We start from the raw sequence: 23,718 nt of genomic DNA, 5'->3' as shown, positions 1-23,718 counted from the left end.
CACTGCGTCAAAGACATGGCTTAGGAAGGACCTGACCAAGGTGTTGTAATTGGATACGTCTTTACATGCAGATTTGAGCATTAATATTCTTTACAGTTCACAAGGGGTTAATGGCCAGGGAGTAGTAAACCCACCTAAACCTATTTGCAGATTTTCAAAGACTTTCTTCAAGCTTGACGTAAATATTTGCAACATAAATTCTAATGAAGGCGTCACAGTGGTGCAGTGGTTACAGCGGCCGGCTGGGGCCCTTCTATGTGGAGTTTACATGTTCTCCCTGTGCCCATGCAGGTTTGGTTAACTGGTGACTGTCTCTATACTATATGTTAGCCCACCTCTCACTGCCAGCTGAGAAAGGCTCCAGCTCCCCCGTGACCCTCTAAAGGATAAGTGGAAAAGAAAATGGATGTATGGATGGATGGAATTCTCATAAGCCTCTTTCAAACATAGTTCCTGCTAAATTACTGGGATAACCTTTCAGGCACTGCTAGTGATTCTCACTATTCACACATGTAGCTACATTCAGGAACATTTCTGTCTCGCGCCTTTTCACGCATGCCATGGCAACGCCGGGATAGATGGGGCGAGGGACAGTCCAACAGATGGTGGTCATGCAACACTCAGACATACGTCACTTTGGATAAAAGCTAAATGAATTGTAACACTTACGGATGCCAACCGAGCTGCCTTATTCCTGGATCTGTCCAGTTTCCAGCCATTCTTGAAAAAAAACACCCTTTACATGTTTGTCCCTGCAATGTAATGGTTTTCATTCACAACACAGCCGTACTGGCATTTTCCCAGACATGTTACTGGGTCTTGAGGTGGCAAACTGGCGGTACAGACTTCCCTGAATATCGATCCCTGCTCCGATTAACTGATGGCCGATGCAGGAAATGTTCCTGAACATTTTAGGGATAGTGTGAAAGGAGCTACAGTTTAAACAGCTTATTATTCCTGGTTTACAGAGACATTTGTCAAAGGTTATTCACAGAGAGGAAACCCAGCAGGAAAAACAATTTTCTTGACACTCAATTGAGCACAAAGGGAAAGAACAAGTGCTTTTCTTTTACATAAACAACCTTCATTTTTCCTCCATACAAACAGTGTCAAAAGCAGGCTTTGCTGACGAATGGCATAACCTTGCTTGTTGATACTAATAGGAAATCAAACCTGAGTCGTGCAGGGCGAGGGGGGGGGGCACCATATGTCACCCTTGACCTTAGCACCTTTCCTCCCATGTGTTGAAGATGAACAGCATAATCAGCTATGGTGCCTTTAACCTTGAAGTCAATTGAAGCCAGGACAGCGCAGTGACCGACTGGGCCCCCAGGCTGGGGGGCTCGCGACATGTAGGGTACAGTGCCGGTTACATCCATCAAACACTTCCTCTACTTCATATCGGACAGCTTCTCTAAAATGACACCTTTTACTTGAATAAAAATATACTATATGTCACGATTTCTCTTGGAGTGCAGGCTTCCATTTCCTCAGGTCTTCACTATATTTTAGATGAACATGTATTTGAATAAGCAGACAGTAAAATTTAATTCAATACATGTTATTTAATCAGACTGCAATCAATCAAATTCATTTCTTGACTACAGATTCCTTTAAAGAGGAAGCAAATGTGTGTTGAAGAAGGATTTGTAATGAAGAGTTTTATACCATCATAAAAGTCACCATTTGAAAAAAAAATGACACCTACTTTTTTAGTAAAATTATAAAAATAGAAACATTACTAACAATCATGAACAGACATGAAAGAAGCTGAAAGACTTGCCAAACAGTATCTGCTGAGCGTTCTGTGCAGCTTTTAACTAAATGCTAATAAAATTCATATATTCAGCATATACAGTAAATGGACATTAATTGAATTTGCACTAGAGTCCGACTGATATATCTACATCAGGGTTGAGTATAAATCATCAGAACCTTTGTAGCACAGTAGTGAAAACTGAAAAAGTTGGCATCAATTTTTTCCTCTCAGATAGTTTCTGATGTAACTTCAAACATTTCTCATTTTAGACTATTTGAATCATCAGTAACAAACAGGGCCTGGTAGAAATACATATTTTTGTCAAAGTAAGTATTCACATGTTTGACTGGCATTAAAAAACAAACCCCTGAAAGCATTTTGTTGGATTTCTCAGACATGAGAAGTTTATTTGAACTGAATATGTGATCTTAAAGCAGCCTCAGGCAACAAGCATACCTAGTACGATACGTTTGTCCCTGTGTTCTGGACTCACACGCACCAAAGCCCTTTTAAACAAGGCTAAGTTGTTAGCTGAAATGCTAATGTGATTAAATGTCAGCTCGAATGAGCTGTTTTGCGGCTTGTTTTCTGCATTTCCCTAAACATAGGAGTAACAAAGGGCATTTCTTTTGTTTGAGCTCCCCTCCCCCCCTTCTACACACTGTCACATAGGCCAAACCTCTCTCCACTCTTCAGACAAAGAGCTTCAAGAAAAACAGGAATAGACCACATTGCTCTCGCTCTCTAAATATGCATATACACAGTCTGATTCCCAGATGCGGGCCGCAGCATGAATCTGTTTCCTGAGTGTGAAAGAAGAACAATCAGTGTTTCATGTTAGAGAAGGATCAGAAGCTTTCCAAAGCACTTCCAGACCTTCACCATCCCTCTGCAGGAGAAAACACACTGTAGGTCCTGCTGCCTACTGAATATACTGTATATAACAGAGCCAGACGGAGACAGGGATCCCTCAATGTGTTCGGATAACACTGACCTTTTATTCAAATTTAGAGAATCCACTGCTGATTTGAAAGAGCTTCTTCTTCTCTTCTCTTTCAGCTCCAGAGTTCTCAGCTGAAACCTGCCTGAAGGGCAGCGAGACCACCTCAAAGAATCTCTCTTCATATGTACTCTGCTCACGGCCAATGTGTTCCTTTAGTAGATCAAACGGGAGATTGGGGGTTTTTTTGATAGATATTGATTGTAAATATCTTAAAAAGTACAATAGTCACAAGAAGACAATATTAGATCATTTGGGTTTTTATAGGAATATATTGTTGCTGATAAAAGAACAGAATCATTAACACTGAGATTCTTTTATTAGTTCTTTTTTTCTTTTTTATTTACTGAATTTGTTTAAAAGTTTTGATTTATAGTGATGTGAGGCTAAAAAAAAAGGAACGAAAAAGGTTTTTGCACTTGATCAGATGCAACCAGGAATCAAATCTGTCACTGAGTAATCTCCTGTCAATCAACTGATCGATTCATTCAGTGGTCCCCAACCTGGGGCTCAGGACCCCAAAATAAATGTGAATAATCACAAGATCAACTAAAAGATAATAAAAATTCAATTTTTCTGACATTTGTCAAACTGTTGTGCTTATTTGTGAAATACTGGATACTTTTCCCTCTTTAGGCCTTTGAAAATCCTTTAGAATAAAAAAAATAACTGTTCACCTATGACAGGGGGCTCAAGCCAAAAAGGTTGGGAATGAATTAATTGATTATTTTGATGTTTAATCCTACTAAATAAATTTCGCTCTAATGTCTGTCCTACAAGTACCAGAGGGTGTGAGTCGCGGCCGTACGGGAGGCTGACCTCAGCATTTGACGTCGTGTCCACTCCTGCAGATTGGATTTACAATGATCCACGTTACATTCCCCGGATGCATTTGCTTTTCGGAGCCCTGATGACCAGCAGATCAATGGTGCTGTTCTCTCCCTGAACTTCCAAAGGGCAAATAAAACTGAGGTGACCTGGCCACCATCTTGAAGTTAATGACCTCTAAAAACAGCCACTCACACGAGCCGTCCTCAACAGCCGTTCATCATGCTTTTAATAGCACCGACAGGGAAGAGTTATCAATAAATTCTACTATTCTGTTCCCAAGTGTTTCCCATCTACGTCTCTTGTTATGTAAATGTTGTGTAACGGTAACATAAAGGAAACATTACATCTGGTACATGAGCGGGAGGACTGTGACAGTGTGTGCTTCACATGTAGCAAAAGATGTAAAAAGATCAACTGGTGATCGACTGGAGGAAAATTCATACGTTTGATGATTATGATCTCTAGTAGCATCTTTTTTTCTAGAGTTTCAAAGTGGATTTCCTGAAGTTTATCCATAACATATGATGGAGAATCCATCTTTGTAAAGGGTAGCTTCTGCTGACCTTGTCTGTGCATTCTGACTTTGAGATGAAGGAATATGAATTTTGATGTAAATTGCCTCCTTCAGGCACAAAGGGGGTCAAGTATTAAGCACTGAAATGAATGAGGGGGCAGTGCTGATGTATTTATTTTGGACAGGCTAGTGGTTTCCCCCTGCTTCCAGTCTTTATGCTAAGCTACGCTAATCACCTCTTGGCTGTAGCTTCATATATAGTGTAGAGACAAGAGAACGGCATCGATCTTCTAAACGCAAGAAAGCAAAAAGGTGTGGTGCCATCTCAACAACACAATAATGCCGGACTTGTTTTATTTGATACTGTACTTAAATAGTACTGAGTATATGTGGGGGTTTTGGGGTCCCTAGGGGTCTGTGGTTCCAGGGCTGTTCCTCAGACTTGTGGCTGGATATTTATACAGTAAGCAGGAGGCATGAATGTAAGTTGAAGATTGAGGGAGACGGATGGTGTGATGATTATTGTGGTTTTCTGAAGGTCTTTTCCCCGCACTGTAGGGGGGGAAAAAGAACATACACCTATTATTAAAGACTGATCTGATACAGGATGTTTATTAGACTGATTTAATTTTCTCTGTGCATAAGAGATCATAATGAAATGTTGAATTTATGGCGAGACTTTCTTTTTTTTCCCCTTGCAGCGCAGGGCAAAAACCCTTCAGAAAACCACAAAAAGGCAAACATTTATTATGTCTGTTTGCCTTTAATGTGATGCTGCTGTCGTCTTCCCATTAATGTGACAGCATTTAACGCAGACTTGTGCTGCGGCTTTTAAAATGAAAAAAGAGACTTGTGGGATGATTCAATCATGAGTGGGACATGTAAAAAAGATATTCAGGTAATGAAGGGTTACTATCACTAAGGCCTTGTTTGGATATGTGTGACTTTAATAATGGGTCTGCAATGCAGATGTTAAAGGAAAACATCCCCCATCACATCCACTCTCACATCTCACCAGCCTGTGATGTTCACTGCACTCCAGTTATTCTGGGATGAAGTGTTATAATCTACTTTTTTTTTTTTTTTAATACCCACTCTCCCTCAACCTGCCTCATCCACTACCTCTTCAGCGACTCATCTCCCAGAATTCCTTTCACCCCTTACTAAAAAACCCCATGTCTTCTTGCTGCATTGTGGCTCTCATACAATGGATTTTTTTTTCTCTGTATGATTGTTGACTGTAAGTACAAAATAGCGGCTCTGGATAAAAAAACTCTTGGATTGTGAGGGACGAAAACCTGACGATGACTGTCGGTGTGTTCGAGCTCTCAAGCATTTCATGATATCAAACTCTATTGTAGCGACAGAAAATATCTCAACAACAGGGTGTCATTTTAACCAGTTATTGACAATAAGAAGAAAAAAAAAACGCTGCAGGTTGGATCTGCTTCATAGTCGCTCACTCCGTTGTCTTCAATGTTCTTATTTCTCTGCCTGGTTTTTTAGATGGTTTTATTAGCAGCATGCAGTGACCTCTGACCTTTATGCTTTACTGTTGGATGCTTGTTATGTTTTCAGTCGATGAGATTAAACATGATTTATCACCGCATATCTATTTTATTTATTTTCTTTGATCTATTTTACTGTTTTTGATTCATTTGAATTAATATTCTATTATTCTATTGTGCATTAGTCTCCAATTGTCTCACTGTTTACATCTGTACTGTCTGATTATCAGTCATCTGTAAAGCACTATGAAATAAAAAAGTTGTATTGATTGATATGAATATATGAATTATTTGATTCATTGTTTTGTATGACAAATGCACATTGAAAGTCCTTCCAGCGAGGGCCTTCAAGGATTTTCTCCTGATTGAATACAAAACAGAAACTAAGAAATGAACTTGCGCAACGTTCCTGGAATCGATCTGTCCTGAGTCAGATTCTGAGGCGGTGAGAACAGGGAGCCGTGTCAGCATAAGAGAGAGGTTAAAGGTGAAACTGCCTTTTTCACAAGACTAGGGAGGAAGAGGAGGGAGTTTCCCTGTCGCACCGGTTTTCACAATGAGTTTCAGGCACTTCTCAACACTGACTTACTGTCTCTGATCTACAGTAAGAAGAAACGTGTTGAATAATTCATTTTAGCTGAAATCTTGTAAGAATAAAAGTCAGAAATGCTGAACAAGAAGATTTAAATTCTTTCATTCTCTACAATTATGCTCATCTAAATGTACATTATTACAAAATACATAACATAGAAATAAGTGGAAGTATAGTAACAAAAAGAGGAACTTTGGCACTAAAAAGACTGTAATGTTGAAAGATATCTACTTGATTTGACTCATTTGGACGACTGAAGCTTCATATTAGCTTCAGATAAACGTTTAAATACATTTTTACACAGAAGGAGGACTGTGGATTTTGTCCTCCATCACTTCCATTGTAAGGTCATTATGAAGGGATCTTCTAATGGTCAGTATGAGCAGGAGGAATGATTACAGCAAGAAAAACAGGTTCATTTGGGCTTCTGACTGTTTTTTTTTGAGACAGACTTGAAAAACAGTGAACCTGTCCTTTAAATAAACTACAAAACTAGCTTTCAATCATTCCATTGATCCTGTCATGCCTCCCTGTCATACATGCAGCATCAGAAGGTGGTGGTGCTGTCTGAGGGCCGATGGCGGCGCCCTTCTTCCCCACCAGAGGGCGGTCTCGTACAAACCTGGAGCCCCCTGTGAGCTTTCTGTCAGCAGACAAAGAGCAAGATAAGTCAGCAGCATGAGCTGACTTGTTCGCTCACAAATACCAACAGGCTGATCAAAGTAGAGCAGTGTGTGACCTGTGAGGCAGCAGAGCAGGCATTATAATCTATAGATGTGGGCCAGCAGCTTTAATGATGGAGGGTGCTGAGGCGGGCGGCTCTGACTTCTAATCGTCTTATCTGCTGCCAAACAACCAACACCACCTTTGATGTTGTTTGCTTTCTGTTAACAGAAGTGGTTTCTCCTCCAGTGGTGACTTACTATTCTGGAGCAAAACTATAGATTTTCACCCAGCTCTCAAAAAGCAAAGTATGGGTTTCGTTACAAAACCTAATAAATTCATTTCAGAGACAGTAAATGTTCGCCTGCTGATACACAAGACTGTATTTTGTAAGACAAGTCTAGTTCCTGGCTGAATATTTTTTAAGACAAGCTGTACAATTATTCAAAAGCCGGTTGAAACTCCTCACACAGATCAAACAAATGCAGACAAGCCCAAACAAAAAGCTCTACAATCAGGTTTTAGGTTTACAGAGGAGACCCCACCCCAAAGCCCATGTGCCCAACTGACATGAAGCCTCCACACACAGCAGCTGATGGAGGATTTTCCCTCCTTTCTCATTTTAATTGAAAGACAACAGTTATTTATAAGTGATATTTATAACCCTTGAGCCAAAATAATAGTAATAATAATGATAATAGTTTTATACAAGAAATATTCCTTGCTGTTAAGGCTTATAAGGCAAATAAAAAAAATGACAATGCAAAAGTAAATGGAAAATATGACATGAAATAAAAAATGTCTCTCTTGTTTTAAGGCTACAAGGCATTTTGCATCGAGTTAAGTGTGTTTATAAATGTGCACATTCTCATACTTTTCATGTCTCTATGTGTAATATATTTGACAGATCTGAAGACTAACCCCGCAATCAGACATAAATCTCACATCTCCGAGTGCATTTTAACAGAGGAACGAGACAATGAGACGTAGCATCCTCTGCGTCTTTCTGCCATGTCGGTAATGACAGGTTAGGTTGGCAGCAGGGTGTCTGCTACGCCTCCTTCAAAAAGAAACTGCCGCTGAAGACCGAACGGGACTGGAGCCTGTCAAATTACAGTGGGATCCCACCTCACTTCCCACTCCTTCTTCCCTCCATCTGTCTGCCGTCTATCTCTTCACTGCCACTCCTGCTTTTGCTATGTTTTAGTCTATCTTGTCAGTGTTTAAGCAGTACAACTCATTTGAAGGATCCTGAGACATGCAAAAAAAAACGGGGGGAATTTTTCCTCACATCAGCGTGGCCGGCCGTGCCCTCGCTCTCCCAAAAATCTTGGGAGAAACGTTGGACGGAAATGTGTTGCGCGGTGCTTTGAGAGCATTTCTGGAATTCCCTCAAAGGCAGATTTTCAAAATGGCAGCCGTGAGCGAACGTGTCCCACAGTGCGAGCGCACAGGGGGAGTCTGGATGTGCTGCACTCTGATAAGTATTTGATAGAATATCTAAGACTGAGAGATTGCCAACCTTCAGCTCCTGCTTTGAGGTTTTCCGGACTTCATCTGCGTATTTCGAGAAAAACGTTTGAATATTTGGACTTTTAATATGTCACGCTGATAAAAAGCGATGGCTCTCAGAGGCCATTTTCTACAGCGGGTAACAATAGAGGTCCCTACAGTATCGCCTCTTTAGCCCTTCCCCTCCCATATCCCTCATCCCTGCTTTGTCCATATCTAGCTCATCCCCTATTTCTCTCTCATCCAACACCCCCCCCCCCCCCCTCATATTCTCCCACCCCCACCCCCATCCCACTCTATCTCTTAACACCCCCCCCCTCCCCCACCCCCCCTTCTCTCTCTCCTCCTTTTCTGTCCAGCCCTCCTCTTCTTGCTCCAAAACTGTCAGATGGCATTAGCTCCTTTCACGCTCATGGCCTGTAGGAATAACAGCCGTGAACCTCGCCGAACAGCGCCATTCTCCTGCTCCAGTTGGCTCTCCACTCAGCACAGGCTGTTGCGCAAATACCAATGTTATTCACGTTGTGCCCCCTTCACTTACACAACATGCCCCACTAAAAGGGCAAAGTTAGGCAGACGCAAATCTCAGCGGAGAAGGTCATGGCGCTGACTAAAGATGCGCCGTGTATTGTATAACACGGTCATGCTCGCTCATAATTATCAGCTCGTCCCCCTGACTCAAGGATCGACCCACAGCTTTGCTAAGATCTGGCTCACGTGGATCAAAAACGGATCCACTTCTTATCTACTTATAGAGCCACAGGCCTGAAAATTTGTTAAATATATCGTGCTCAGCTTATTTCCCATGAAGTTTCAGCTGCAGGGCAAGTTGTGGTTGGTATTAAAAGCCCACTGTGACCAATAAGCTGTAAAATGTGCAGAAGTTTTTATTGTGCGGAGAAACAGGGTAAAATGATTCCGATATGGCATGCACACATGTAACAGATGCTTCATGCAGACTGCTGCTTTTCAAGCCAAAGCCTGTCCAGTAGCTAATGTATTCCTCTCTGAAGAGATTTCAGTATCTTTCAGAAGCTTGTATTTTCCACATCAACATATGTAACATAATCACAAACAGACGTATCTGAATGTTAATGGTGTACATGGCTACTGACGATGGGTAGGAGACCACAAGTTAAGAGAGCCAGAATGAGCCAGGCCAGGCTAGCATCCCTCAGGGTAACAAACCCAACACCTGAAACTAATAGAACCCAGTTGGAAAGGAGATTTCTATTTGTAGCTGTTGTCACTGTGTCCTGACTGATTATCTTTAAATTTCATCTAATAGTTTTGGGGGGTTTGAAGCCTGTAACACAATGTTTACTTTGATTTTGTTTGAAGGTTAGCTTGTTTTTCACTTAGCATTTTACAGACCCTTATAAACCAGACTAAACACATGTAAGAAAGGTGTATAAAAAATGTGGTCGGAGCAGAAACATCTTTAATTAATAGACAAAATATTTACAATGCAGTAATTGATTAATACACTGCAATATCACCCGCTAGTGTGAAGGGGCGTTTGCACGTGTGAGGACGGAGTAAAACTGCATTCTGCAGTACATTCTTGAGGGGGTGATGTAAACTATGGGCGATGCAATTATCAGTTTGACAAGTAAGCACAGATAGATTAATATAAATATGAGAAGAGTGTAATTTCTCATCACTCCGTACTCGACAAGCCCAGCGTGGAAGGAAGGCTTAGAGGCTAATAATCAAAGCAGATTAGCCCGAGCTCTGATAGATGCTACGCAAGCCTGCTAATCATCCGAGTGATAACCATGAATCATCCAATCACAGTCAGAAATGAGCAGTGTTTCAAATTACGATTTTGATGGAATGATCTCGGTATCAGCGACCCATCAAAGCGCCTCTCTTTGACTTCCATTTGCCTCCTCTAGCCCATGTCGCAGTAATTCCTCCGTGTTAATACAGTATGTGTAAGTTGGTGCATATTAAGTGCGGTGAGGAAGGATGGGCGGAAACACTGCAGCTTCAGAGCACCGGTGTGACTGTGATCTCCGGCCTGCCTGCCTGCCCTGTGATTTAGCCTCGAAATGACAGACTTGCCCCTCATTGGGCTACGGGTGGAGAGCTAATGACATGCTGCGTGGGCTAACGTAACTATTAGCCCACTCTGAGCAGCAGGAACTGACAGGAACACAATTCTGTCATTACGCCCTGAGGAGACCTCTAATCAGGGAGGCAGGGACACTAGGAGAGGCCAGTCGCACTGGTTTCGGTGCGGAGACAAAGAGGTAACGGACTGGCTCTGTCATACCTCAACCTTTAGGGAAAGGCCTACAGTCTGATGTGCAGGTTTCCTTATCATGACGTGATCAGAAATTATACCGGAATCCATTTCAAAGGATTCAAAGGACTTAAATTAGTACACATTGCTGTTTTACTTGCCAGACAGTAATAGAAAGATTCAAGAATCTTTGACCTAGTTGCTGCCACTTGCAAATGAAATGTAATAAGCATGGAAAGATATATTTTTTTAATATATTTTTTTATTTGTCTGCCTGAAATTGATTTGTGCACAAGACATTTAAAATGAATAAAATCCTGTCAGTATATTCTAGGGCTGCAACCATCGATTCATCTGCTGAATGTTTTTAATTGATAAATTGATTAAAGCAAGACAATGGAACTTTTATAACCTTTGTTTAATCAGGAAATCTCACTGAGAGAGAACACAAGCACAACCAGACATAACAAAAGGACAACACACATAGTTCAAATCATAATCAGCAAAACGAATCCTTAATCAATTCAATATAGCTAACTTCAGAAGCATATGTTGTGTAACTGACTGACTTTATGACCAAAAATGAACTGAAATTATATCCAAAATTATTACATATTTGACACTTGTGGCCACAGCGACCACTGTTCAGTTAAAGTCTCACTTTAATTTGTTTGGTCTATAAAACATCAGAAAGGACTCAAAAAACAGCAAAGCCTCAGATGTTGAGAATGTGGAACAATTAAATGACTTCATCAGTTACCAAAATATTTGCAGATGAATTTTCTTTCGATCAACTACTTGATTAATGGTTTCAGCTCCAGTAAATACCAGTCCAACTAAACATCACCGTGGATTTCCTTTTTGCTAATAGTGAATTGTTTTAGTGATACTGAATACGGCAAGCATGTAAGCGTGTAAGCTGCCTTGCCTTCCACTGCACCCCAGATGTTCTATAGTCTGTTTCTTAAAACATACTACACATGATCTTCATGTTTTATGGTCTTGGATTGCCAACATCTGTGGATTTTTCCTGTAATTACCACTCAGATAGTGACAAGAAATTCTTTTTCAGTTAGCTCGTATTTATGGCAAATCCCAACATGTGAACGCGACATTAAAGCTGCAAATTTAAAAGCCTTCATGAGCTAGTATATAGTGAATCACTATGGAGAGGCTAATAGAGAGTATGAAGAGAAATCCATTCAAACACTGTCACGTTACTTTGAAGTTTGTTCTAAAGAGCTATACATTCAGTGCCATATAAACAGCACACATACATAATCTTTCCCCCACTCCCTGAAACACAGTATATACTTTATATACTAGCATCAATATAATTTCAGCACATACCTGACACTGTGTGAAATGTTCTAAAGCAGTAAACCCCACTCATCTTACACTTCAAGTGGATTAAAGCAAACACTGAGAACTATTAGGAAACCGCACTTCGGCAGGTTTGCCCGAGAACATTCCTCCCTGCAGTAGGTGGAACACACGAGTATGACAAGCCTCCGTCTTGCAGCCCACAGCCTATATCACTGTGTTAATCATACATTATAATCAGTACAGGCACATACCTACCTGTCTGGCTGCTGAATTGTGACGCTGTAGAAAAGTGCCTGTTTCACACCAGATCTCTCTGCTCTGGTGGATGAGCTGTGATGTGTAATGTTCCTTTATTTAAAAACTCTTTTTTTTTTTAGCATTGTCCAAAATCATCCAATTTTTAGAGCTCTATTTTCAAAACTCTGCCTCCATGATATTTTTGGATATTTGATACAACCTCTGATTGAAATATTTGGTATCTCAGGCAAGAACGGCCACATAATTCAAACCGAATATACAGTTACAACCTTAGTAACACTATGTTCATTTTACTGAAGTGGAAAAGCCACCGACCCCCCAGTCACACTCTGTGGTTGAGGGAAGTGATGCAGCACCTTAAATTAAAGGAGCTCAGATGCTTAGTGGCTCCCCTGAAATGTTCAAGAATATATGGCAGACTTCTCTTAATTATGCCATAATGCCACCAGTAGTTCACTGATTTAGACACTGGGATGATAATCTTTATCATTAGTTGTTCGGGTTATCTCTGAAGCAACTACGTGTCTTTTTTGATGGTTTTGTTTTGCTGTTGTCATCTTTGTATCTTCTGTTTTTGTTCAGCATTTGTATGTTCAAAAACCTAATAACAAACTTTAAAAAAAAAAAAAAAAATCACACTATAACATAATAATTCAGGTGCTCATATTCACACTTCAGAAAGTGAGAAAATGATAGAAGTCAAGGCTGACTAGTGAGAGAAATCTGCAGCGAGTATGTTCGGTAGTAAACCAGTCTGCCAACAAAACATGAAAACTCCAGCGAGCAGGTGGGTGAGTCAGCAGTCTGAACCAAGCTAATGTCACAAAGTGTCCTGAAGACCAGCTAAGCTAGGAGCACGATCTGGTAAATGTGTCACTGGGCAGATAATGATGCCGAAGGTGGAACAGAGCGTGAACTACATGGTTTAGATAACTTTCTTAGACAAACATTGTTCAGGATGCAAACAGGGTTTGTCACAATGCCTGTTTTTATCTATTAACTTCAAATGAAGAAAATACAGAAACTGAAAGCAATTTACTAGGAACGTACTAGCAGTTGTCACAAAAGTAGTAGAAATATATCACAGCATTTCAGTATATATCAAGGATTTAGTTGCTTACCTAGGTTACTTTCATTGATTGCATCTGTGGAAACATAAAACAAAACCCTTGTCAATACACATGATCAATAGAGATGGAATGTCAGGACATATTTAAGCAGTGAGGGTCTAGCCTTGCTCACCGCTAATGTTATGTCTATGTGCTATGTTGGGACACTTGGTCTGACATGCTGAGGCCTGTACAGCAAGTATGCACGCTGAACTCAGTGCAGTGTTGCACTATGGTGCAAGCAAATCACTGTCAGGTAGGTGGCTCCAGTAACCAGAGTACATTTATCAGATATCAACTATCCTATTATTTGTTCTTATGCTAGCAGACTTATCTGGAAAAAGAGCATTCCATTATTACAAATATTATTTGGTCAAGATTAGTATAGTCACCGAATTCTCAATTTACAGTAACTGGGTCATCTGTGCTGAAAGTTTCTTTACAATACATGTCATTAAAAATGCTTTATCTTTGCTGTTATAGTTCCAAAAACTACAAGTTGATATTTAAAGGATCAGTTAACCCAGTTTATAAAAAACACATTGTCTCACTTACTTCTAGTGGTATCTACTAGTGCACATAATATTGGTTTTATTTGTCCAGGTTTTGAGATATGTACGTCTCTCTGAGATTTCTGCCACCAACCCAAGTGGAATTTCATATGAAAATTTACATCTACATGGTGATATTCTGTATTTTTCTACCAATGGCAAACTGATCTGCTAGTATTGTGAGTGTGTTTCTTCCTCTGTGCCATAAAAATCCATTGTCCAAAAACTAAAGTACGTCAAAAATACGTCAGTGAGCCACGCTGTCGCACTGAGTGATGTGTTCTTTCATTACCACGAACAAGGAGAGTCCGACACATACATCCCACATACACCGTCCTGGTGCCGTGAATATTCACTAGCACACCAAGTCTGCAGCTGAAAATAGTCCCCAACGGATTCACTACTTAAGTTGAGTAACGTTTGCTGAGAACTACAGTGCCCAGCTGCTTTATGAAATTTTAAAGTATATATGTGCCACCAGTTTTTAAAGATTTACATCTTCAGTAGGCTTCTTCTCTTCAATGGGCTCCAGGCTGAGTGCCACAAACGGGCTGCAAGTCAGAAAGAATTGAGCAATGGACTAATGCCTTGTTGGTTTTTCATGAGATTTGCTGACAGTCAGAAAAATATAGAAAACCACCAGAGTGATTCTTTAACAAATTCAACAGCAAGATCTTCTTCCAGGAACAAAGTCATTGTTCGCCTGGGTAATTCTGAGCAGTAACATATGTATCTCATTATCTGGACACATAAAATAAATATATCTGCATGAATAGATACCACTAGATGTGAGTTAGAAAATATCTGTAACGTGTAATTTGGATAAATCAACCCTTTAAAAGTATCAATCATGATAGGGTGACCTCTTATAATGAGCACAATAGAGACAATAGCTGTACCCACACCTCAGAAATATCATCGTGCAATGCCTGTTAAACCGTTATTCATTATATAAAAAATAAGTCATGTCAAATATAGCATCAAGGCATGTGTGAATATTTAACACTGGTTAATAGATGTCTTAAAAACTGCACATAACAACCCCGGTTGACTTATCAGATTAATCTAAAGGCTGCACAACCCCTGCCCTCCTCATCAGCAGCTTAGCGAAATGCTCCTGACATCCTCACACCGAGCGCCGAGAGCGAGGCAGCCTTACGAGGCAGAAATGGTGACATCACCCGAACAACAGCTAAACAAAATAGGCCACAGCTGTTTGGTTCTTTAGGCTACAAATTAGACTCAATATGTCACACAGCATCAAATCACAGGGAGGACTGCAGAAATAAGCACCGTTGGACTGAGCTGCCTGCTATCTCTTCCTGCTTGCTTACTTTCTCTGTTCTGTTGTCAGAAATACAGATACAGGGCTCATGCTAATTTGTGCTAGATGAGAAATGAGCAACGGAGGGTGTATTGAGGGGAATGGATGAATTATGGAGGGATTTAAATAATAAATGGGCCCTCTTCAACCAGACGAGAGAGTCTTGAAAGAGGGGGGTACTCAGGGAGGTAGTGGGACACTTTGTGGAAGCCATAGACTCTCTAAAGAGATCTGGGGCATATGAATTATACCTTACTGGGTCCATTATCGCTTATCAAAGCATCAAATGAATTATTCTGCGGGGGCCCTTGCGAATGTGCATACAGCGCCGCTATAGTTCCACTTCAACAAGAAAACAGAAGGATGGAGCAATGTTTCCATATGCACACATATGGAGCAGAGATGGAAGCACCTGGGAGGAATCAGTTAGCTGTCATCATGGAGACATTAAGCCTTCATATATAAAACAGTTCATGAAGCCTTTAATGATGCAGACGCTATATTTACGCCACACGAGTGAGGAAACACAAAACATCATTCTTACATTTATCCTCTCAGATAAGCATGAAGCAATCCTTGAAGGGTTTGGGCAAGCCAATCCGGAGACAGATGAAGCAAAAGGAGAAGAGAAATGGGGGAAAGGGTGGGGGATCAGTAGTGAAAAGGGAGCGCCCCCCCCCCCCCCCCCAAATAAGTGTTGTTTCTCAGACCTCCACTTATAGACTGTAGTCTAAAAATACCCCAACCAAGCTCAGTGGGAAGGCTTCCCCCAAAACCAGCTCAATATTTCACCAGCAGCATGTGGGGAGCACCAGACAGTCTCACAGTTTTCACTTCCTGCAACGCAATGCAGAACATAGAAAGTCTCTTAAAAACCAGTTATTTTGATGAAGGCCAGCACTGAATGCCAATCACAACAAGTACAATAGAGGGCTTTCTAGTGACCAAGTAACCAAGGAAATATATTATCTGAAAGCAAGGAGTGTTTGGCCCTGCTCGCTCTTCTGAAGATTTTCCACACTTTTCAAAAATGTTCCACAAAGTTCTGAGAGATCTTGCACTTGTACGTTGTGTGTCACTGTAAAGCAGGTTCCTGCTCCACAAAACATTTTTTCGCAAATTCCACCAATATGTTCCCCACTGCTACAAGGTAAGTACAAGCAAAGACAAAGGAGAGAAAGGTCCTGTGACATGGAACACAAAGAAACTGAGCAACAAACTGCAAAAACGTAGCATAAGAACCTACAGAATATAGAAATGTACATCCAAAACCCTATGACTGTCTTGATATCATTGTTCAGCATTGATGCCTTGAGATGACTTCTGTTGTGATATGGCGCTATATAAATAAAGATTGATTGATTGATTGATTGATGTTGATCGTGCCTCTATTGGGTTCCACTAGCATTTTGCTAATATGTGGAATTGCTTTGTGAATGCAACTGAGCTGCGCAACAGCACAGTGATGATGGTTTTCAAATAGTAAGTAACCTGAACTGAACCAAGCTACAGTAATATTCTAATCCCCAAATGCTGATCTGATATTGGTTATTTACTACCACGCCTCAATCAATATAAAGTAGCTTCCCAACCAGTGTCATGCTAGTTTCTGAACATGTAAGTTAGACAAAACCAATGTTTTACCTTGAACATGAACTGTACGAGGTAAATTGTTCTTTTGAAAGAAATTAAATGCAACCATGTTTTTGTCATTCTTGGACACAAGTAACAAAATTGTGATTGTTTGAATATGCTGTCAAGAAATATGCAGGTCCAACACAACATCAGGCATCACGGCACGGTGCTGAAGCTCCTGCTGGTGTGCCTTAAGATAAACCTCTGCTAATGACTGCTTGAAACTGGCTCCAAAACAACAAGAACTTGCACGGAGGTCACTTTAACAGTCCCCAAAACACAATGTTAGACATTTGACAATGTCAAATTGTTAAATTAACTTCTTATAATGTTTGTCCATACATCCATTATGTGTGTCCCATTGTTAATTTAGAGAAGTACTGTTTACCTAAGAGGGGCATGTTTAGCAGTGACCTTGCTTGCTCCATTGATCAAGTACCCACTCACTGCATATGTGCCATATACACATACACTATACTACTGTTTATGGGTAATGGCATGCCATTAATAAATCCCTATGGAAATATACTAAGTATTTCTGTGACCTCATGCTATGGCCAGTAAACGTCTGATAATGTTATGACTGCTAAATGTGGCTGCTAATGGCTGCTCACCAATATGTTCACTGTTCTCCCTTACTTCTCATTACTTGATAGTTGTGCATTGTCATGCAATGTCTGTTATGTTTGTGTAGTTGTTGGGGAAGCACATATGCTTCCTTTGGTAGGTGGACATGATAAGAAGCTTGGGTTTGAAGAGAAATCTGTCAAAATAAATGCTGCTTTAGTGGTTATAGTTTTAATGGGATATAGATCCCCAACACAGCAGTGGACTTTAATGAGATTAGCAGTAATCTGAAGTGCAGCGCCAAACGACTACTACAAAGACTAAATTAAACAAGCACATTTGTGACAAACTGAAACCATCCCGTCGCTAATGTGAGCTAAACACGAGGTGATGCAGTGTGCTCATTCACACAGCAAACATGCACACAGCCAATCAGATCTTTGGGAGAAAAGATTTAGGTTGGTAATCAATAAGCACGTTTACTGTCACTGTTCAACTTTATTTCAGTTTGACTTAAGACTTTGGGCATTTAATTATTTGGAATACAAAAATGCATAGTTACAGTAGTCCCTCTTTCCTTTGCTGAGTTTTTTGTCATTTACATGCACTTATGAAAAAGACCTGTAAGAAACTCAGTTAAGCATATACATGAGCAGACAATCAGTTTCTTCAGCAGAAACCAGGTTTTTACTGTACAATACATGTTTTATAAAATCATGTTCTTCCAGAAAGCTCTAAGGAGTTTCTAGTTTCTGTAGTAGCGCTATGGAGCAGCTTTACTTGTCTCACGCACACACACGACGCACATGTATGTAGACATGTGCACACATATCACATGTGATACACTGTCCTGGTTTCACACTATTCTAATGATCTACAGGTGATTGCAATGCACCTAAAAACACAGCAGTCTATCAACAGAGGCAGTGAAGAAGAAGAGTGCAAACTAGTAAACATGGATGTAAACAATGCCTCCAGAAGTCAGCTTTGCAAATGTTTCATGAGGAAGGAAATGCTTTTTTTTTTCCAAGGACACAAAAAAAATTCTCATTAAAAATGCGTTTTAATGAGTAAACATAACTTTTGTTTGTTTACAAGAAAACTATACAAGATACCTTTAAATGCAATGAACTAATAGAGTCTGTGTGCCCTTTTTCTGCAGCACAGTACAGTCTCAACAGTTCATACACAGCAATAAAAAGAATTAGGACTGATGAGCCGCTTGCTACCAGCAGTTGGACACCACCACACAAATGAGCATCCGAATACAGAATCTAAAACTAAAGACAAAAATGGACGGATTTATTCAACATTTTTGGCATAATGAGCACCTAAACAGCCATGTTCTTTGATGTAAAAGACAGAATAGACCAACTGTAGGAGCAGTATGTGTCCCAGCGTGTTGAGACACCTCCAGCAGCTCTGCACTGTTTGTGTTTGGTCCAAAGCTGCAACAGGATCTGAGGCCCAGGCCAAGGATGTCACTCCTCAGCTGGGTCCCCTGGGATGTCCACCCACCCTACAGCTCTCCAAGCCCCCTGAGGAACCCTGAGAGGGGGGGACTGGGAGCGGCGGGGTCACTTCAGTGACGTCCCTGTTTTCACCCTTGCATTACCCCTACCAGCCTCATCTCGACACCCAACCCTTGAGAAGCCATGGCACTCAAAGTGAAGGTCAAAGTGCTGAGGAGGACACACTGAGACTGTCTGATCAAAGTCCAGAAGGACCTCCGCGTCTGCTCTGGAAATCTGAGCCCTTCACAAGTTGTTTTCAACTCAATTCTCTGAAAAAAAAAAACTTTTTTAAAACCAAGCACTGAAATTTTTGTTATGTGAACTAAACCTGTTTTTTAAGGACAGGACTTTGTTTCGTAGAAGATAAAGAAGTCATCCATGGTTGAAACAAACAATGCCGATTGGGAAAACAAATGTAAAAGGGGAGAGGAAAATAAATGGGAGTCCCCTATTCAAAGGCCAGTACCTCAGCATTTACATAACGTATAATCCACATTCCACATATTTTGACATATTTATCCAGGCCATCCAATGCACCTTGTTATTTTAGCATCTATGGCTTTTCCGAGACGCGGTCATGAATGACACTGCTGAAATGAGGGGAAATATTTTTCATTTAGCAGGAGTTTGTGAGTGTTTCATCTTATTGCTCAAATGACGGCATTTAATGCCGCAGCATTCATAACCCATGCCTCTTATCACGGCTCCCTCCAACACTTGATGGAATTTGCCATCACACAATGGTTGGAAAATACACTTCAAAGGCAAGACGCATCTAATCTCCTCCACTCTGCACATTGCAAATTTGCTGTGATAATAAGATCCTGCCTTCCCAAGCGTTCTTCGGGATCTGAACCAAGGATGAGAATTTCATCTCTCTCTCTCTCTCTCTGTTTCTTTATATCTCACTCTCTCCCAGTGTGGCATCACAGGGAGAGGGTGGGGGTGTGCGTGCTGCAGTTTGAGAGAATCTCCGCAACAGCAGTACTGCATATCTGTGGAACCCATCCCATCCTTATGTAAAAGCCCTATTTTACAGTTTTATTCTACACACACACACACACACACACACACACACACACACACACACACACACACACACACACACACACATACAACAAGAGAGAGACACGACTGACAGCACAGCACAGTGACCTAGTTTCCATGTGGCCCAGAAAGATCGAGCATGACTCCCTCAGAACTGCTATGGGCACAAAAACCTGGTTCAGTGCATTCAGTCAGGCCAGTGCACATCGGCGAGCAGCCAACCTATCAATCACATTGCAAACGGAGAGTTGTGGTTGCTATAACTTAAGCTTGCAATGCACAGATGTGCCACTGAGATCCCAAAACTGCACTGCATTCTCACCAAAGTCACAAAACAAGTGGAACTGCAAATGGGAAGGCAGGCAGGAAGCCCCCGCAGGTAAAGTTGTGTGTTGTGTTTAGTCTGGCGGAGGGCAGGTTGAGGACAGGCTTGTCATCGTAGGCACAGCTGCAGGACATGCTGCAACAACACCCCCTCCGACTCCCACTACCCGACTCCCAGCGCCCTACATACAGCACTCCACCCCCTCCAGGTTATCTGTACACATGGAGAAGGTTATGGATGGAGATGCTATCACAGAGAGTGCATTAGCACAACAAAGAGGTGTTTTAGAGAGAGGCCCGCCAGGGTAATTAGCTGATCCCTTACCAAGATGCTGTGTTCGATACAGAACAACATGCTAATGTGAAGACATAGTGTTGAGTGTTAAGGGAGGAGATGCAATTCGAGCCACAGCCATAAAAAAATAAATAAATAAATCACTGTGAAATTGTGGCTTTCATCAACTAACTCATAACTTGAACTTTAAAACTTTTATTCCTTAAAGGAACAGTCCAACGTTTGGGGGAATTGCTTTCTAAAGCAGCAGGTGAGAAGATCAATTGTCAGTTTCATCTCCAGGATGATGAGTCCAGGATGTGTTAGCCTAGCTTAGTACAAAGACGCTAGGGTAAGCTGCTAGCCACCAAAAATGTAAAAGTATGCCCTCCCAACAGCTCTGAAGCTATCTCAAAGCTAACATCAAACGAAACCAATCCAGACATATTTCATGAGGGGCCTATTTGTATCAAAATTAATATCCAGATAGATTATTTAAGGGTTTAAAGGTCAAGGAACTACATGTGAGTCGCCACATTCTTGCTGCATTGTTATTTTGTTATGTCTTATCTTTTTTGTTTTAGCTAGGTTTGTTTTTAAAGTAGCTACGCTAGTGAAAAAATTAAACTCCATTCCTGGAGAGAGGTCTTTTCTTTAATTTGTGAGTTACCAAACCCTACCAAACCACAGCTTATGAATGTAACTGATAAAGAAACGAGTAAATAAAGCAACATTTACCAACCATTACTCTCCTTCCTGAACAACATCCAGCTAACTCTTAGATGCTTGGTGAAGAGCTTGTTAGCTAACAAAATACCACATGTCAATAAGGCAGCGTTGGAGTTGTTCAAGGTGTATTTGTGTTGAATCTTACGGTGTATTCTTTTTTATTTTAGTTTCCCACCTATCCCTGTAGCCTTCTGGACAAACATCATTTGAGTCCAGCTTGAGTCTGACTTTCACAACTCTACACATTTATTTCATCAAAGGTGACTGCTGAAGCTACTTCCAAGATATAGTGAGACATCTTCTTATAACACTGCCATCTTCCAGCATTACGACTGACAGAAGAAACATATATATCCATGACAAAATCTGTATCGTGTGATCGGCTATACTGAAATACCACATATGCAGTAAATTGGGTCTTTAACTTCACTGTCGCTGGTGAGAACAGATCTGCACGACTCCAGAAGGAGCGAGCGAGGATGTGATTCAGGTGAGTAGAGGACACACACAGAGCAGATAGGTGGAACAACTTTGCCATCCCGACATCCGCCGAGGTATCTGCTTTAATATCATCTGAGTCTAACTGGGAGGCGATCGGTGCCGGGGCCAGTATTTTGTTGAGGCTAAACAAAAGGCTTGTGTGGCAGCGTGTTGCCGAGCGTGGAGCGCTGCATGTTATCCAGGTCAGAGTGATCTAATCAGGTGTGAATGAAAGCACTTGGCAGCGCTCCAGGTCTCGCTATGCCGTCATCACTCAGGGGGACGGAAAACACACACATACACGCATATGTTTGTCTTACTAGACTTGCGAGGACATTTCAGCACTAAAATGAATTTCATGAATTATAGCAGTACATGATTTTATTCTGATATATTGAACCTTCAGAGATCACCAGTGCAACGGGGCAATGTTGAGTTGCCTTGACAGATTTACAGTTGGTTGGTTGGTCAGTAAATGCACTAATAATAATCTGTGGAGGATTTTTATTCTTGTGTGATTTTATGCACACTGCCCATAAACATTACTTGGCTTACTATATATAGTGACAATAAAAGAATTACAGAAATGAGAGAGTGCAATGCTACTGATGCATTGTGGTTATTACTGAAAGAGTGCTGAGGTTGTCTAACTGGCCTAAAAGCAGACATCACTCACCTTTCACATAGTGCACGATATGTCATTTCAGATCGGATCAGTCAGTCCTTATATCAGCCTGCTCGAGACGCTTTTACCAAGAGTACGAAACACAAGCGTGGAAATATGCATTTATTTCCTTCAGTAAGTTACAGTAATGTGATCATTTCAAGCAAAGTGTGCATCTGACAATAAAGATGCAACTGACAATTATTTTCCATCATTTGCAAATTATTTTTCTAGTAAATGAATTAATAGTTTTGGGCTGTAAAATGTCAGGAACCACCAAAAAAACTCAACAGTTTGATACAAATGATACGAAACAAAGAAAAGCAAAAAAAAATTCTCACATTTAAGAAGGTGGAACTGATGAGAGTTTGACTTAAACAATTGATCAAATATACTATTTGTTCCAGATTCATTTCCTGTCAGCTGACTAATAAATTATTTGCATTAAACAGGTTAATTACAGACCTGAAACAATCAACAGTCAATTAATCAGTGATTACTGATAACTGTTGTAAAATCACTGGTTCCAGCTTCTCACATGTGAATATTTGCTGCTTTTCTTTGAATCCTGGTGTCACACAAACACAGGAGAGTTGAAGATGTGCAATTAGGTTTTGATCTCTCAGTCTCTCAGTCTTTCACTTATGGCTGAATACATCTGATGAAGCTGCAGTTTTACTAAAGAATACACTGTACACACACATGTGCATCTGTTACAATTTGAGGCAACAGCAAGTAGTCCATGTTGAAGCAGAGCATGAGGCACAATTTTTTTTTAAGCCTCCACAATTCATTTCAGACAGTGATATGTAATATATAATATAATACCTCCACTGTCCAACCACAGCGCTTTAAACTCCAATAAAAAGGCACAAAACTCTCAGGATGTTGTTTTTTTTTTTTTTTCTTCCTGAGCAGTGTCACCCAAACTCCACCCAGAGCGGCAGCCATTCAATAGAGAAGCCTTCTACTTTCAATGGTCTGAGCTCAGACCAATCACAGCACCCCCTGCCCCCCCTCAGCTCCCAGGCCTCCAGCCAATCACGGCGGCTCTCGCCTCACACATGACTATGTGCTGCTGTCCATCAACTGCCTCATATATAGTGCATGCAAGAAAATGTGGAGCAGTTCAATAACTTGCGTCGTAGCCAGGCTCTTTGCGTGTGTGTACGTGTGTGTGTGTGTGTGTGTGTGTGAGAGGGAGGGAGGAGGGGGGGTGCATGCATGTGGGAATGTGTGTGCTTGTTTATCTATGTAGAAGCACGGAAGGAGAGAGAGAGAGAGGGAGG

At 40.9% G+C, this 23,718-nt stretch overlaps 1 protein-coding gene across 2 annotated transcripts in view; it reads right to left on the bottom strand.

Moving 5' to 3' along the window:
• The window catches only part of nr6a1a (nuclear receptor subfamily 6, group A, member 1a), a 91,763-nt gene that overhangs the window by 26,522 nt on the left and 41,523 nt on the right, over positions 1–23,718 (bottom strand). The window contains exon 3 of one of the 2 annotated variants that reach the window (XM_044362712.1): positions 13,333–13,356. The exons of the other annotated variant lie outside the window; for it this stretch is intronic. Within the exon in view, the coding sequence (XP_044218647.1) occupies positions 13,333–13,356 (24 nt within the window). The remainder of the gene's footprint in view (positions 1–13,332; positions 13,357–23,718) is intronic. 2 annotated transcript variants of the gene reach the window in all.

The sequence above is a fragment of the Thunnus albacares genome, chromosome 2 (genome assembly GCF_914725855.1).
Source record: "Thunnus albacares chromosome 2, fThuAlb1.1, whole genome shotgun sequence".
NCBI lineage: Eukaryota > Metazoa > Chordata > Actinopteri > Scombriformes > Scombridae > Thunnus > Thunnus albacares.
Note: the sequence above shows the minus strand (reverse complement) of the source record. Positions and strands in the feature narration are given on the sequence as shown.